Raw genomic sequence first — 15,850 nt, forward strand, 5'->3', positions numbered from 1 at the left:
GAAACAGCTGTTTCACCTTTCCCAATAACATGAAAAGCCCAGAAGGGCTTGGAAGCTCCCGGACTCGTCTCACTATAGCTCTAGGCTCTGCAAAGCTCTTCTTTGGGGCTGATTTAGTTCAGTGCTATGTGCAAGCAAACAGGGCTCAGAGTGTTTGTCCAGTTCCTCTAAAACAATCATTGTCTTGACATTGGCAATGCGTTTCCAGTCTGGAGTTGATTGTCTGAAAGTGGGAAGAGTGAACAGCTTTGTGTGTTTAACACTGCTAACCCCTCAGAAAACTTACCTTGGAAGCACAGACTGACTTCCTATGTCAGCTGGTGGTGAGGGACTAGTGCTGCTTATTCTTGCTTCTGAAGTGTTTCTGACACAGTAATTCCCCGTAAAACAAGTCTGAACAGACTCTGAAAGGCCAATTGCAGGTGTCTCTCAAAGTCCAAGGCTGAACACGAGCACCAAAGCTCTTTCCCTCAGCTGCAGCCTGCTTGGAGCTGTTGGCCAAGGAAGAGGGAGCCAGTGATGTTTGGGTTTACAACTCCTGACATTGGCTGGACTCTGTTGGCTTTTAGGGTGCAAATCTTGATGTCCTGCGGCTGGGTTGTGCAATCTTTGACCCAGAAGCAAGCAGGGCAGTGCCGTGATGCTCAGCTGGGCTCTGAAGTGGTAAAAGCAGAGCCTCACAAGGGGTCAGTTGGGTGCAAAAGCCAGGGTTGAGTGGTGAGGCTGCATGGTCGTGTGCCTGCGTTGTGCCCGGGAGCATTAACAGGATGTGCTTCCTTCCTGAAAGGACAGGAGGCTAGCTACTGCAGCATTCCTGGATGGAGGCATTGTTGGGAGTGCAGCAGCCTCAAGCATCCTCCCTGAGTGGAGGGAAAGTATTTAACCTTGTCTTGATGCAGAACTCGAGCATCTTCAGTCAGCCAGCAAGCGGGAAAAAGCCAGAAGATATTTCCTGTCTGGCTTGCAGATCAAGGTGGCTCTAGGCAGTTTTCTGTGTTGCTTGTTCTTCCCCTGGCTCTTCTGCCTTGCCCCCTTTTGCTCACAGCTAGTTAGTCTGTGAAACATCCTCTTGGCATTTAATGTATACAGCACAAACGTCTGCTGGACTCCAGAGCCATCTTGTTGCCCTTTGGATGGAGACTGGCCAAACTGAGCTGCAGCCTCCTTCTCCCAAGCCAGTGCCCCTGCACACATTGCTGCATTCACGATGGCTTTTCCGAGACTGGAGCTAACGGAGAATCCACCAGAGTGCCTGACAGCTCTCCAAGATCTAGTGCTGAGCACACACCCCCACGCTCCAAAGTTTTTTGCTTTTAATGATTAGGTCCTTTTTCTTGATCCTATAGCACAGAAATGTGCTCCGTAGTGATGTGGTCTAGACATGGTCCTGTCTGAACCTAACCGTCTTCTGTTTTCAAACTAAATAGACTGCGTGACATCGTTTCTCATTCTAAAGCAGGTTTTATTGACTTGAGATCCCTTTGCAGCTCTTTCCCATTTGTCAGCATTTATATAGGGTAGACGTTAGCCCTGGATACGAGTTTCTTAAAGGCCTGAAGAAGGGTCTCTCCTCTGCAGTGTTAGGAGTAATGATCAGATTATGGCTACAGAAGGTCCATGCTTTTATATCACCAAGGGTCATTTTATCTTTCTAGGCATAGTGTGTTCTTGGGAGCTTGTGTTCTGTTCCACAAATTATTGCCAGTGGCATTTATCGTTAACATAAATGTACTAGCTGGTGGTTTGCCGTATCAGAACACATTTGTATCTTTATTACAGTGTGATTGGGGTCGTTCTGACCTGTCCATGTGGTGGTTTATCCATGTCTGTGCCCAGAGGCTTTGCTAGGAACTTTATCTTCTTTGCCGGACACTTTCCTTGTTTGGAGACTCTTATCAGAAACTGTACTTCATTGCTTTTGTGGTTTCCTACAAACCCCGACTGTTCTGCATCCTAGAAGTGGCTGCGCTTGTGTGGTGGAAGCAATCTGTCTCTAATTATCAGGTGTATCAAAGCAATGCTGAAGGGATATTTATGTTCCTTTCTCCTCCCTGCCCACAGGTGTCACAGTCAGGCACTGTAGTTGCCAAAGCTTGGGGCTGACAATGGGCTCTTCAGAGCTGTGCGGGTCTGTGACAGCTCCGTAGAGTCTGTGCGGCCTTTTGTATAGGTCAGGGAGGGGCTGTGAGCTGGCGCTGCTTGGCTGCACACTCCTGGGACCTGCCTGGCTCTTAGAAGACCCCACTTTAACATACTTTAATGCTACTCTGGCTGCAGGGAGAGTGTCAAGGGGGCTGTAGAGATAAGTTTCGTTTGGGGGTTAGGGGTTCCGAAGTTGAGGGGACTCATGTTTCATAGAACTCTTCTGTTTTGCCTCCTCTAGGTGGTGAAGGTTGGAATAGTGGAACAATCTTCTGCAACGTCAGGTAACAACCATCTTCTGTGTGCTTTCTGTGTCGTACAGGTGGTGGGAGCCTGATTTCACAGGCTGAACGAACTTGTCCATTGCTGATGTCTTGGAAGTTTATTAGTTCCCAGTTCTACTGCATTTTCTCCCAGCGGGTGTCCACAGAGAGGCCTCTGTCTTGAAAGAGGCCCTTTTTCATATTACTTTACAAGGAGCTTCAGGCCAGCTGAAATTCCCACACCTTCATCCAGAGAAGTCCCCACTCTTACATGTTCAAACACCCATTTTTCTTACGAGTGTTCTCAGTGGGGTGGATTCACCACTGCGGTTATTGGAGGTTCCTGCTCCAAACTGGGGAGGCAGTTCATCGGAATTTCGTGCCTGTCTCCTTAGCTGGGCTCAATTGCCTAATGAAATTGAACTCAAACACATGCCTAACACTGGGAACTCCAGGATGAGCGACCAGTTTGCCAATCTGACAACAAATTTAGATTCTTTTTTTTTTTTTTTTTTTTTAATGGAGGCGTGCAAAGCTGATTTACATGATACTGCCTGCTTGCACACGTGAACATGGGGTAGTGTTGTTTTATCAAGGTGAACTTGCTTTCTCCTTCATACACACTACTAATCAGCAATATTGTCTTTCTCATGGGTTGGGATTGTTTCTCATATGGCTTCACTATTAAACCCAGATTCCTGAGGCCTGGGTTACACACAGGTTTGTGTGTGGACACAATCCTTCTGTGGGTCCCCCCTTGGTGCCACAGTGCTCCCACCATACTAAAGAGCCAACGTGAAGGGAATGATGCCTTGGTTGTGAAGGGTGGAAGCAGAGGGAGTGCAAAGATCCCTGTGGTCAGCCCAGACGTACTGGATTTTTCTTGCAGCAAAGTGGTGCTGCACTGCAGTAGTTGTGGGGGGAGATTCCCCAGCAAGGATCAATGGGCTGGGCTCTGACAGTGCAGGAGGCTCAAAATCAGCCGAGGGCAAACCCTAGGAGAGCAGATGCCAGGTGGAGAGCCCAGTCGAGTGTGAATGTCTATGCCTGCCTCTTCCCCAAACACAGAAAGTTCATGGTTTAACTGTGGAGGCAGTCAGAACTGATGGGCTAGCCGATCTCTGGATTGAGTCTGAACAAAACATGTGCAGCAGGAGCGTGGGCAAGGAGACTGAGCTGTCCCAGCATGCATGTGCTGGGCTGTGAGACAAACCCAGACAAACAGTTTGACTTCTTTTCTGTAAGGTGACTCTGATGACGCAGCTCCCTCAAGCTCCAGTGTCCTTTCTTCTACTCCACCTTCTGTGTCTCCTGCTGTGAAAGAAGCCTCCCCCACACCACCTTCCTCACCGTCTGTCACAGGCAGCTTCTCATCCTCAAGGTAAAGCATGTTTTGTCTCCTTACATGTCCCTTGGCTGTCTTCTCTGACATGTGAGAGGAAAGCTCTTCTAAAGGAAAACCTGTAGTTCTGCTTTCTTTCTCCTTAGCAAACGCTTGAAGTCATCACCTTTCCCCTTCACCTCCTTTGCCTCTGGAGTGACTGTGTCCTTGCTGGCCCACAGGGAGCTGAGGAGGGCAGAGGGGATTTTGCACCTGATAGGAAGACTGCACTTCTCAAGGGCAGACATTTGAACTAGAAGGGGCAGCCTTATTTCTGATAGTCTGGCGGAAACCCTGATTCTGATGAGCCATTGTGGCAGCCTTTTTGGGAAGGTTTGTGTTCCCCATCTGCTGGTATTTTCCCTTTGAGACAGGATTCTTTTGCGGAGATATGTAGCCAAAGAAGATACTGACCCTAATACACATGGGTCCTAGCCTAATCCCTCACGGTTCTTACAGTGTGTTTTTAAGGACCAAGTGACTGTAAAGTCAGAGTGACTCTGTAGGAGGAGCAGGCTTTTGCCCCATGAGGAGAAAGCTGACAGGTGCAAGGTGGCATAGTGGATTTGCAGTTTCCATTCATGGGTGTACTTGAAAGCATATCGGAACTGAAAACAGACAGCGCCTGTAATGTGAAGCTCTAGCTTAGCTGGAATTTTTAGGAGTGAAGAGAGGAAACCACTAGAAAACTGCCAGTAAAGAATTGCCCTGGCCAGGACTCTCATTTTGGTTGCTGCACAATGGTGTAGCTGTCTAACGCTTTGTGTGCAGTTCTGGTACCCAGAAGCACATGGTGAAGTTGAAGATTCAGGGAAGCACAGGCAACACAATCAGGGGGACAGAGCAGCAGCCTTGTGAGGGGAGACTAGAAGCACTTGGACTCTGCAGTTTGAGGGAGGCAGAGGTAAGCCACTCAAGTCTTGCAAAATCACGGTGGTGGTGGATTTGTTGAATATTGAACTGTCGTTTACCAAACCTGTGGTACAAGAGCTGGGGGCATGCAGTGACACTGCCAAGAGGTCAGTTAAATGGGAGAAAAGAAAGGACTTTAGCACGCAGCAGGAAAGGCATCTTGGGACTGTGCCTGCCTCTGCTACTCCTGTGGCAGCAGGATCAGCAGGTCAGAGAGGGGTCAGGCAAATTCATGGACAGCAGATCCATTAATGGATACTAAAGGATAATTGAGGGTTGTCCCCTCTAACATCCCTAATCCTGTGACTGCTAGGCTGGGGAAGTCCAAGGGAATGCTCAGCAGTTAGAAACTGGGCTCACATGCTCTCCCTAAACAGCATCTCCTGCTCTCCCTGTTGGAGACAGAATGGGGACCTTTCCAGCCCACCCTAGAATGCCCTGCAAGGACCTGTAAGCTCTGACTTCATAAACTAGCTTGAGAATTCCCTTTTAAGAAGAGGAAATGGAAATGTGGAAGTACCAGTTTAGCAGGTGCCCAGCAACTGGAAGGTGTTAGTGGCCATCAGCCTGTGGCAGGAGGCCCAGTTCCCCAAAGCCCTCCTGTTGGCCCCTGTGGTTTGGTGGCAGGAGAGTCCTGCCTGCCCAAGGCTGGTCCCAGCACTAGCTGGCTGGCAGCGTAGAGAGCTGGGGGCTGCATGGGCTCTGGAGAGCAGAGCTGACTTCTCACATGTGAGCTCTGTGTGGACTTTCCAAGTTGGGAGTGGTTTGGGAAACTGTACCCACAGCAGTGTAGGCTATTAAAGTTGTGAGCCACGGACACAATATATCTGAAGTTGACACCCCATCTCTGGAAATACAGTACTTTTTGGTTTCATGCTGTGTGGTAAAATCACCAAGAAATGAGGAAGTTTAGGTTCAACATTGTTCCACCTCCCCTGATCTGTATGTGACAGCACAGGGGTGGAGGGTGACCCAGACTGAAAGATGAAGCCACGTGTTTAACCAGGAGTGGAATGGAAAATCCTGCCTGGGCACAGTGAACATTAGAATGCTTTAACTTTCCAACTGGTATGAGAAATGCGATGCAAAGGAACCTTGAAATCCAAAGCTGCATCTCGAAAATATCACCCTTAAAGAGTCTCACTTCTGAAATTGCCCTGAGGACCCAAAACCTGGTTTTGGTGATCAAAGACGAGCTCTGCTTTGCAGTCTGACTTCATATTTCAGATGAATAAATGGCAAAGAAAGGAATTGATTTGCTGAGAGGACCTCAATGATGGGCTGTCCTTGTTTTACCTTGAGAGTTTCTTATTAGACAGGCAGTGTAGAGGGATGCATATTTCATTCAAGATCACAGATTCATCTTCCTTAACAATTGCATTTCTCAAGTAGGGGGCACAGAATAGTAGATAAGTTAGTTTTTTGTCTAGTACTTGCATATTATTCAAGACTCTACCCTCGTGTAGGAAGAAGTATAGGCTGTCACCCCTAGGTCTGCTGAATGATAAACCCCTGCTCCACTCGGGGTTAGCTAGCAAGAGATGAGGGCAGGCAAGGAGTGGAATTTCCCAGACTGCTCGTCTTCCCTTTTCTGGCTCAAGAAAGGCTGGCAGCGTATTTTGGTGACACATGTCTGTTACCACATGATGTGCGGGAGTTTTCAACAGCAGATCATGCCCTGAAATCTGCCGTTGTTTAGCAAACATCACAGGACTGGCAGAGCATTTTCCCAGCACAGGACTTCCCCAGTTCACAGTGGGGCTGTGGGGTGGATCACCCAGTGCCAACTCTGTTACAGCGACCTGAGGGGAGCAGAGATCCTGTGTGACCTATTGGAGCATGGAAGGGAAGCAGCTGGTGACAGGAAGAGCTCATGGACATAGGAGATGGAAAGCAGTCAGGGAGGCTGGGAACTGAGTGCCTAATGTTCAAGGACCCACCAGCTCTTTGTTCACCCCAGTTCATGGGTGGTTTTGGCAGTGCTGTGCCTGGCCGGGGTCATTAACTCATCAGTGCTCAGGAAGCAGCAGCAAAGTGCTTACAGCCCCTCTTCCTTCCTCAACAACTGAAAGTGATCTGGGCCACCTCAGGGGTTGTTTTTGCTGGCTGGGTCACTGAACTCAGCATCGTGTTAAGGAGCTGCTTGTCTGCTCCCTTTCCCACCGCTCATCTGTGGGACTACACAGCAGATCAGCTTGTCTCAGCTCATTGCCGTTCTGTACTGCCAAGCTGATGCCACCAAGTAACATGACCCAGGCCGCATCACTGAGTGATAAATTGTGCTTTTGTGATTAATGATTCTCACTATGAAACATTGCTGCCTGCTTTCCCAAAGAGCCAGGCGCTTGTCCTCTGACCATCTGGTTGGGAACGGCAGCAGCTCTGAAAAAAACACAGATGGGGGGAACTCTGCTGAGTGCTGCCCAGAAATTACCTTCTTCTCTTGTTTTCCAGCCAGAGCCTCGGTGCTGAGTTGATGGGGCTGCAGGTGGATTACTGGATTGCAGCACCACCCGTGGACAGAAAGAGAGACCCGGAGAAGAAGGACCCCTCCACTACCAAAAACACACTGAAATGCACTTTCCGGTCCCTCCAGGTCAGCAGGTTACCTGCCAGCGGTGAGATTGCCACCACTCCAACGATGTCCATGACTGTCGTGACAAAAGAGAAGAACAAGAAAGGTAAGGTGGACACATTTACTGTTGCCAAAGGCCAGGAATGCAATGCTGCTCTTCCTGTTCTGCCGCTCCAGGGCTGCTTGACTTGTCAGTCCTGCATTACAGCACCTTAGTCATATTTTTATTCCCAAAATCCTCATCTGCCTGTAGATGAGAAGTGATTGCATGAGGTGATAGAGTTTGAAAAGGTGGTTCCTCTTTGTGCTGCAAAAAGGAGATGTGTTCACCCTCACAGCTCAACAGCTGAGATCTTGTAGCCCAAAAGAACAAAGGTGAGGCCAGAGCAAGGATGGTGCTGCTTTGGCACGTTGGATAGGTAAGAGGCAGCTTGTGCCCTGCCCTGACCACCCTGCAAGCCTGTACAGCTGCATCCTCTTGTCTCTCCTCTGCCGCACAATGGAGATGCAGACAGAGGCAGGACGTGAGTGCATCCCATCAAGTTGCAGCATATGGCAGCAGCCCCAGCAAGGATGTTCTGCTGGATTTGACGTGGTGTCCTCATGTTAAGATACCACTGTCAAAGCCAGATGAACCCACCAGCCAGACTTGCCAAGCCATTGCTAGTTGTGCATGTATGTACAAGAGGTGGTGTCACTCAGAGCAGGGTTGCAGTGATGTGAGCTCTTCTACAGGAGATCTTATGTTCTTGTACAAAGTGCTTTGTGGGACAGAAGGAGGTAGAAGAGAAATGCTCTCAGCACAAAGCCTGATGTTAACTTTTTAAATCATAAACTCATGGCTTTGAGTTTATTTTCTCAAAACAAACAAAAAAGGCATTTAAAATGTCATCAGTAATTCTGTATTTGCTCCTGGCCTTGGTAATGTGAAACATACTAGAAATTGAGAACAGCTCTGCAGCGAAGTATTTTCAAAGAAGCAGCAAGGCAGTTCTGCACTTACACTTGGCTGCCAGCAGCTGTCCTTCACAACATCTTCCTGTCTGTGGGCCTGGGAGTCATTCCTGGTGGAAGGAGGGGTTTTGGGGCCTCTGAGAGAAGGCTGAATGAGCCTCCTGGACCAGTGGCTGGAGGACATGGGTGCATAGCCCTACAGCCAGGTCACTACCAGGCCAATGTAGCTGTGGCATTGCTGGTATCAGAGCTTCCACCCCTGACCACACCCTGTGGCGTGCCTGTGGGAGAAGCAGTCCTGAGACACTCAAAATGTTCTTCACTAGGGCTGGCCCAGCCTTGAGCGGTGGTGGTGTTCAATACCGCCAGCTTTTGTGGAGCTGGTTTGTACATCTTTGCTCATGCATTTGGACAGTTCTTGGGGAACTGGACACTTTTTAGCTTTCCTAATGCCTTCCCTCCTAGGTGGTGCAGCCACCTGGAACATCCCCTCAGCCCACCACAGGGTGCAGGCTGGGCACTGCTACAGGTGTGGCTGTTTTGCCCTGGTATCCCAGCGGAGCAGCAGGAGTTACCCTGAAGGTGCCCTTTGGTGCCTGTGTTATGAGCTGGGAATGCTTCACGTAGAGACAACTTAGGGCTAAGATGTCCGTGTGCGTAAGTGACGGTGCTGAGCACTGACACAGTCAAACTCCTGCCAAACAGGGATCATTTTAGGAGTTAAGTTAGAGTTAGAATTTTCAGACGTGAGTGTTTAAAGGCAAAAACCCAAACAAGTCTTGGTGCAGCTCCTGTGAGTGGCAGAGATTCACTGTGTACCCATTTGATTTTCTTCCAGTGATGTTTTTGCCCAAGAAAACAAAAGACAAGGAGGTTGAGTCAAAGAGCCAGTGTATTGAAGGAATCAGCAGGTTGATTTGTACAGCGAAACATCAGCAGAACATGCTGCGTGGTAAGTGCAGTGCTTGCATCCCGTCGGGCTCTGGGGCAAGGCTCAGCTGCTAGCGTTGTCCTCCAGGCAAAGGGCTCACCTGGTGTCCTGCCCAGTGCCCTGGAGCCAATGTGATGGGGGTGTGCCTGGGGAATGGGCTTGAATGTTTCCAGCATGGGGGAATGCTTTAATATGTCTGGGATATGGGAAAGTCCTCCCTTACCTAGGAACTTCTCTGAATCGGTGCTCTGGAAGAGGAGAAGGGCTGGGCCGGCTCTCTTCCCCTCCCTGTCATTCTCTGTTTCCCTTGCGTATCTGGGAAGTGATGGTGGGGAGCGGTGAGGGTGTGACTGCTCCTCTAGGCAGGACTCTGGCACAAAGGCATGCCACAGCAAGAGTCCTACAAGCATCTTGCAGGCAGACCTAAAGTGGCTGTCAGTGGAGCTGTGCATCCAGTATCAAAAATACCCCAGTAGCCTATGCAGTTGATAATCCCCACCATTGTTAACAGCAGAGGGATCTGCTTAGGTCATCTCCTTAATCCTGGCCCAGTCCCTATGAGGCTGGTGAGTGCAAGGAGTGGGCACAGAACGTGTGTCACCTCTTTAGGAGGCACAGATCTGGTTAAGAGTGCCAGTGAGGAGAGACTGATGTCCATCTCTGTAAGAGCGTTTGCTCAAAAAAGAAAGTGGAGTGTGTTTGGAAAATTTGAGAAATCAGATCAGGTGACGCTGAAATCAGCAGTCTGAGAAGCTCCAGTGTCAGTGAGCGATGCTGGAACAGTCTGAGCTGTTTTCCCTAAGCCAGGTCTGCTCTCGAGCCTTTCTCCCCCATGTTTGCAACTGTTTACAGCTGTAGGATGGCCAGGCAGAGCAGCACGTACCCTGCATGCAGAACATGGCCAGGCCTCCCTCTGCCGACTGCAGGGAGGTTTCTAGCAAAGCTGCTTCAGGCTGACCACTTCCACTGGGTATTTTCTAACTCTCCTCTCTCTTTACCATCCATGCAGTCCTGATCGATGGGGTGGAGTGGAATGACGTCAAGTTCTTTCAGCTGGCAGCACAGTGGTCCTCTCATGTCAAGCACTTTCCCATCTGCATATTTGGACACTCCAAATCTAACTTCTAGCCATGCTCGGCGGAGGGACCTTCTGTCCATCCCGGGGACTGCACACCAGGAGCCAGGAACTGCGTGCCAACTCCGACCCGCATTGCTCTTGCCCTCTCCTGCAGAATTAATTACAGATGTGCTTGGATTACTTTTGAATTACTTTTTTCTATTAACTCTTAAGTTTACTACAAGGGAAGGAAACCCCTTTAAACAAAGGCAAAAAAAACCCCAGTCTTAAATATAGATGTGCTGACAACGTGAAGTCGTGGGGGAGTTGGCAGGAGCAGGCAACCTGCCCAAGAACACCTACCACTTACGAGCAGATAGCTGAATAACTGCGCTGCTTATTAACCTGAGACCTCATTGGTGTGAGTGGGCTGGGAGAGCCATGGAGCAGCTCGAACGGATTTTGTGGAAGACCATGTGTGTCACAGTGCGTTTGGCCCTCTCCCTCTGTATTTCTAGGAAAAAAAAGATGGCCAGTCTTTCTTCCTGCTGCCAAAGGACGAGAGATCAGCGAGTGTGGAGGGAGTTCAACTGTCGTTTGAAAGACAAAACTTGCCTAGCCAGGGAGGTCTGGAGAGGAGATCCTCTTCGGAGCATGGAATCTGCCATGGGGATAGGCAGGTGTTTGTGCTGAAGCGATGCCTGAGGAGGGTCGGGCAGGAACAGGAATTAGGGAAACACTAGGTGTAAGGAAACTTCAGCATCCCAGGTCTGTGACAGTTACCGAACCGAGCCAGTCACAATGTCCCTGCAGCTTGCTGCGCTGCTGAGGGACACCGCGTCAGTGGGGTCGCTGCTATTTACATACTCACACCGATTATTTACCTGTCAATAAAACCTCATCCAGCCTCTAAAGGGAAAGGATTTTTTTTAACAGCTGCAGATTTTTTTTAATGCTTTCTAAAAAAAAAATAAAATAAAAACAAAAAATAAGAGGAAAAAGAAAATTAAGTTGCCAAAAAAACAAACCCAGGAAGATGAGCCGTTGTCTGTGAAGTGATACATCACTGTAGTGGCTGGACTGGGAGCCAGCCAGGCGCTCTGCGTGTCCAGCTGCCTTCCCGTCCATCTGTCAAACCGCACACGTGAGGTAGCATGGGCTGCTTTATCTGCTGCCTTTGTCCTGCCCTGACCGCGCTGCACTCCCCAGACCCTCCCTCGTGCACCTCCCCAGGCATCCTCCCACGGGCTGCTCCGCAGATGGACCTTGTCCTTACCTTCTGCTTTCTGAATATTCCTCCCCGTGGGCATTTCTCTATGGATTGCATCCCTTCCCCACCAGGATAGGTTTTTTGCCCTGGCACAGCACTGCGTATGGCTTGAGGCTTTGCTAGAGGATTCAGACCCGAGGTGCAGTGGAAGCTGTAGTTGGGACGCGAGAGAGGATGAAGCCAGCCAGGTTCTCTGTCCGCCTCGGGCAGTGAGATGACTTGCGAGGCAGAGGAGTGAGATTTTGGGGTGTCTCACACTGTTGGCTTAGCTCTGACTGTGCTTGCGTTCACTTTGTACACCATACTGCTGCTAGGGATGTCTGGGCTGCCGGGACAAGGGGATGCTCTTACAAGAAGGCAGCGTGGCAAGCCGCAGGTCTGGGCGGCTCCGGGTGCTGCAGAGGTGGCCTTTTGCTCTCCAGGCTTCCTGGGGCATGCCTGGGAGGGATCTGGAGCGGGTGGCGGATGGCGTTCGGGGAGCTGAGTGTGCTTGCCGTGTGGAAGAACGCATCGCTAGCATTTCAGGGTCACGGACTGAAGTTTTTGATGGGGTCCTTTTGGGACCCACCCACCCCACAAGGGCAGGTCAGGTTCTGCGAGCATTTCCAGAAGGCACTTTCTGGGGGCAGTGATGCTTTTGAACTTTTACTGGCATCTGCTGGTCAACACTTTTTTTTTTTTTCCTTTTCTTTTCTTTTCTTTTTTTTTTTTTCTTTTGTCTGATCTCTTACCTTTGGGTTTGTAAAGGCTTGGGGAACCTGCTTTGTGCTGCTTGGCAGGTCCCGCTCTGCGCGGAGTTGTTCTGGGCAGGGCAGTGGTGGTGTGCTCTGTTAGGCCTTTTCCTGCTGACAGGGAGCGAGGGGTTATGAGGCGAGGGCATGGTCCCTGCTGAGCTTGTTGCAGCTCACAGCAGGGGCTGCTTCACCGACTCCGATTTCATGAAATCCTTTCCCAGTGCAACTGCAACCTACTTGGCCAGGGACTGGGTATTCCCTTCAGACCACGCAGGGGAGGAGGACGCGGCCCCGCGCCTGGTGGCACGCTGCTGGGCAGGCCATATTGTCTAGTCGCAATACTCGTATTCCTTCCCGCAGTCCCGCGGGCAGGTCTGCCTGCCATCTGCTAGCTCTTGGCTGTGGCAGAAGCTGGGCTCTAGTTCGATTGTCGTCGTGTCCATCGGTTCCTGCGTTTTCGGTTGACCTGAGCTGATGCTCTGGGACTGTATAGCGTTGCCTAGCAGCAGTAACATGGGAGATGGTGTATAAGCACATCACTTCTTTTTCTTTATTGAGGCTGTTGCATCAAAAAAAAAAAAAAAAAAAAAAGCTTTTTAAAGGAAATTAGTCAGTGTGTGATTTCTTCCTCGAGTCTCACGCTGGTGTGACAAGAGCGATTGGGCTGGGTTCCAGCCTGAGGAGCCGCATGCAGGCTGGGCAGCTCTTGGTGCCAGAGCGTGTTAGCGCTGCAGAGGTGGGGTGGACTGACCGACTGCAATAACTTTGTTTACTGGGGGGGATGAGGGGGGAACCATCACTGTGCTCCTCTTTGTATTCCAACCTACTGTAAAGAAACAAACGGTAGCTAGGACAGGATTTCCAGAGTCCTGCCTATCAAATGTGTGTTGTCCTGCTCTGCTGTGTGTGTGTGTATATGTGTGTGTGTATGTGCGAGAGAGAAACGCTCCTGCTCGTTGCATTTCATGTTGCTTTGTGTTTTGTTCTAACTTTATCCAAGCGAATTCACAGGGAAACTCTCTGCGTGCCTGAGACCTGAGGGCATGCATCTCTGCAGGGTTTCTCCCCTGTGAAAAGCTGCTGTTGCTCCGCAATGCCTCTCCTGTATAAGGAAACATCCTGGATTCCCAGCCTTGTCCTCCCAGAGCTGGGCAGCTGTGTGCCCAGGGGGTGGCTGCAGTGTTTCCCAGCCATGGAGGTGAGGGGATGGCACGCACGGGTGGTGGTGCTGCTGCTCTGGTCAGGGTGTTGTGCCTCTGTGGTTTCTCTTACGTTGCATGGAGGCACTTTGTGCAGCCGTTTCTGTCCCTGACTGGAGGAGAAACAGGTTTCTGTCCCTGGGAGAAATAAGCATCAAAGCACGCATGTGGCTCAGGCCGTTTTGGGAAGGGGTTTTTGCACCTGCTGACATCCATGAGTGAGTGATCTTGGGTCTCCCACCCTCCCAGCTTCCCCAGCAGTTTCCCGGGGAACCCTCCCAGAAGCCAGCCCCGCTGACCAGAGGGATCTTTGCTGCAGGGCCGGGGAGAGCTGCCAGGCAGTGATGGGTCAGTGCCAGCCTGGCGGGGTTAGGCGCCTGGGTTAGGCGGTTGTGTGCGAGCTGGTGAATACCAAAGGATGGCATGGAGCAGAGACAGCACTGTTCCGTCTTCAGCTCTCAAGGGTTTTGGTGAGGAAGGTGCAACCCGAAGGAAGATGGAGTTATCCATCTTAAGGTGTTACCTCGCCCACCTGCGTTAGATGGGGCTTGTTTTGGAGCTGCGCGGTCTGACAGCCAAGGCAGAGGCTGGAGCGGGCAGCATCTGAGCTGATCTTTGGCCAGGAGCCCCTTTGAAAGCGGTGTCCCCTGTCTTCGTGTCCCTCGTGTCCCAGATCTTGGCTCTGCTCCCTGCAGAGTTCACCTCGCCCCCTCTCCTGGCTGTTGCTTCTCAAAGCAGCCGATTTCTTTTCCCTTGGGCGAAGGGCCCCTGCCTCGCTCAGAGGTGAGGTCTCGGGATGGCTCGTTGCTGCACTGGGCTCTGCGATGCTGACCTAGTTTAACAGCGCTAGGGAGCAGATGGAAAATAGAAGGTTTTTGTGGCATCACGTTGCACCTTGAGTGCTTCCTGGTCCTCCAAGCTGAGTTTCCTGGAGACAAAGGCTTGGCCTCGGCCCCACCAGCATTCAGTCAGGGCTGGCTCTCCTGCGGCGCTGGTGACTTCACAGGCATCTTGGGCGGCTGTTTTAGCTCAGGGCTGCAATTTCCATCCAGTTCAATTCTGACTGGTTACATCTCGGCAGAGCCCTCCTTAATTTACACGAGTTTGGGGAGAGCCACTGTATCCTTGGCTGTGTTTTGCTGCTTTAATTGGCAGGCGCTTGTGGCTTTATCCTGCAGAGAGGACAAAGGCTGAGTGGCTGGGAGTTTTCTGGGGCTGGAGGAGATGCGCTTGTTTGCTTTCCATCATCAGACTCTGAGAACCACTATGCCCCGTGCTTACCTGCAGCTGCAGCACAGGCCCCGTCCCATTTCTCCTCGGCAGCGCGTGCTGGAGGGAGCACTGGAGAGCTGGGGTGTAGGGCATTGTACTGGGCGCCTCTGAGTTTTACAAAGAAAATCCTGGCAAGAGGCAGCAGAGTTAGTGGCCTTCTCCTGCTTGGTGTGCTGAGGGAAGGCTGGGGTTAGAACGGCCCTGCTGTGCAGCAGTAAAGGGCTGGGGGCCCTGGAGCTTTCCTGAAGCTAGGTTGGATGTGGTGCCTCTGTCACCTTCATTCAGGAGGTCTCAATCTTGTCTGATAGCTGTGTGGTGACATTTTAGTTTGACACTCCCTCTGGGCTTACCTGGCAGGGAGAAGGCCAGAAACATGCAGCAGCATCTCCCAGGGGTTTCCTGGAGCCTCTTCAGTGGGGCTCTCTTGGGAGATGCTCCTGGCAGGGCTGGCTCCTGCAGGGTCACTTTGGCTGGTTTAGAACAGACTGGGGGAGAAGGGGACATGCCAAATTGGAAAGCAGCAGGTCACTGGTTTCCCTAAGGAAGAGCACCAGTGTGGGGCCACACAGAGTCAGCTGCTGCTTTGCGCCTTGGCCGGAGAGTTGCCAGAGTGTTGCCTGCCCAGCTGTGTACATGCCGTGGCCAAGGGAAGCGCTTGCGAGCGCGGGTCCCACGTGTGGCAGGGTTGCGTGCCGCCAGCCTTGTCTGGACCACAGCGTAGGAGAGGGCGTTACCACTTTGTAGATTCCCGAGTTGTCCATCTGTTTCATCGTTGTATTGTTTGGGTTCTAGGTTGTGGTTTTGTTTTTTTTTTTTTTTTTATGAAGACAGATTAAATGTAAATAGATTTTTTTTTTTTTTTTTTTTTTGGAACAAACTGCAACGTGCTCGACCTCGTCAACTATTTTATGGTACTAATGCAACACTAATAAAACTGGACATGAAAGCACACACCAGTCCCTTGAGTCATCTCTCAGCAGGGGCTGCTCTGGCACGACTGGGGCATTTGTCCCCAGTAAGAGACCACGGCATGGCTCTCTGGCGTGGGGGTGCCGAAGCTGCCTGCATCCCTGTGCCGAGGGTGGCGCAGGAGGGGGGTGGCTGCTGATGCAGCAGGGAGCTGGGGGCGAAGGACGCTCCCCGCAGCGGGCCAGGCTGCT

The 15,850-nt window shown here is 51.0% G+C and overlaps 1 protein-coding gene across 9 annotated transcripts in view; it reads left to right on the forward strand.

Moving 5' to 3' along the window:
* PACS2 (phosphofurin acidic cluster sorting protein 2) overlaps window positions 1-15,641 on the forward strand; it is an 81,133-nt gene extending 65,492 nt beyond the window's left edge. For all 9 annotated transcript variants that reach the window (XM_086753044.1, XM_086753043.1, XM_086753045.1 and 6 more), the window contains 5 exons: window positions 2,384-2,426; window positions 3,651-3,786; window positions 7,153-7,379; window positions 9,066-9,179; window positions 10,168-15,641. In XM_086753044.1, the coding sequence (XP_086609170.1) occupies window positions 2,384-2,426; window positions 3,651-3,786; window positions 7,153-7,379; window positions 9,066-9,179; window positions 10,168-10,286 (639 nt within the window). In that variant the 3' untranslated portion in view covers window positions 10,287-15,641. The remainder of the gene's footprint in view (window positions 1-2,383; window positions 2,427-3,650; window positions 3,787-7,152; window positions 7,380-9,065; window positions 9,180-10,167) is intronic.
* The last annotated feature ends 209 nt before the right edge of the window (window positions 15,642-15,850 follow it).

Source organism: Chlamydotis macqueenii, chromosome 8 (genome assembly GCF_036417535.1).
Source record: "Chlamydotis macqueenii isolate bChlMac1 chromosome 8, bChlMac1.mat, whole genome shotgun sequence".
In the NCBI taxonomy this organism is placed as follows: Eukaryota; Metazoa; Chordata; class Aves; order Otidiformes; family Otididae; genus Chlamydotis; species Chlamydotis macqueenii.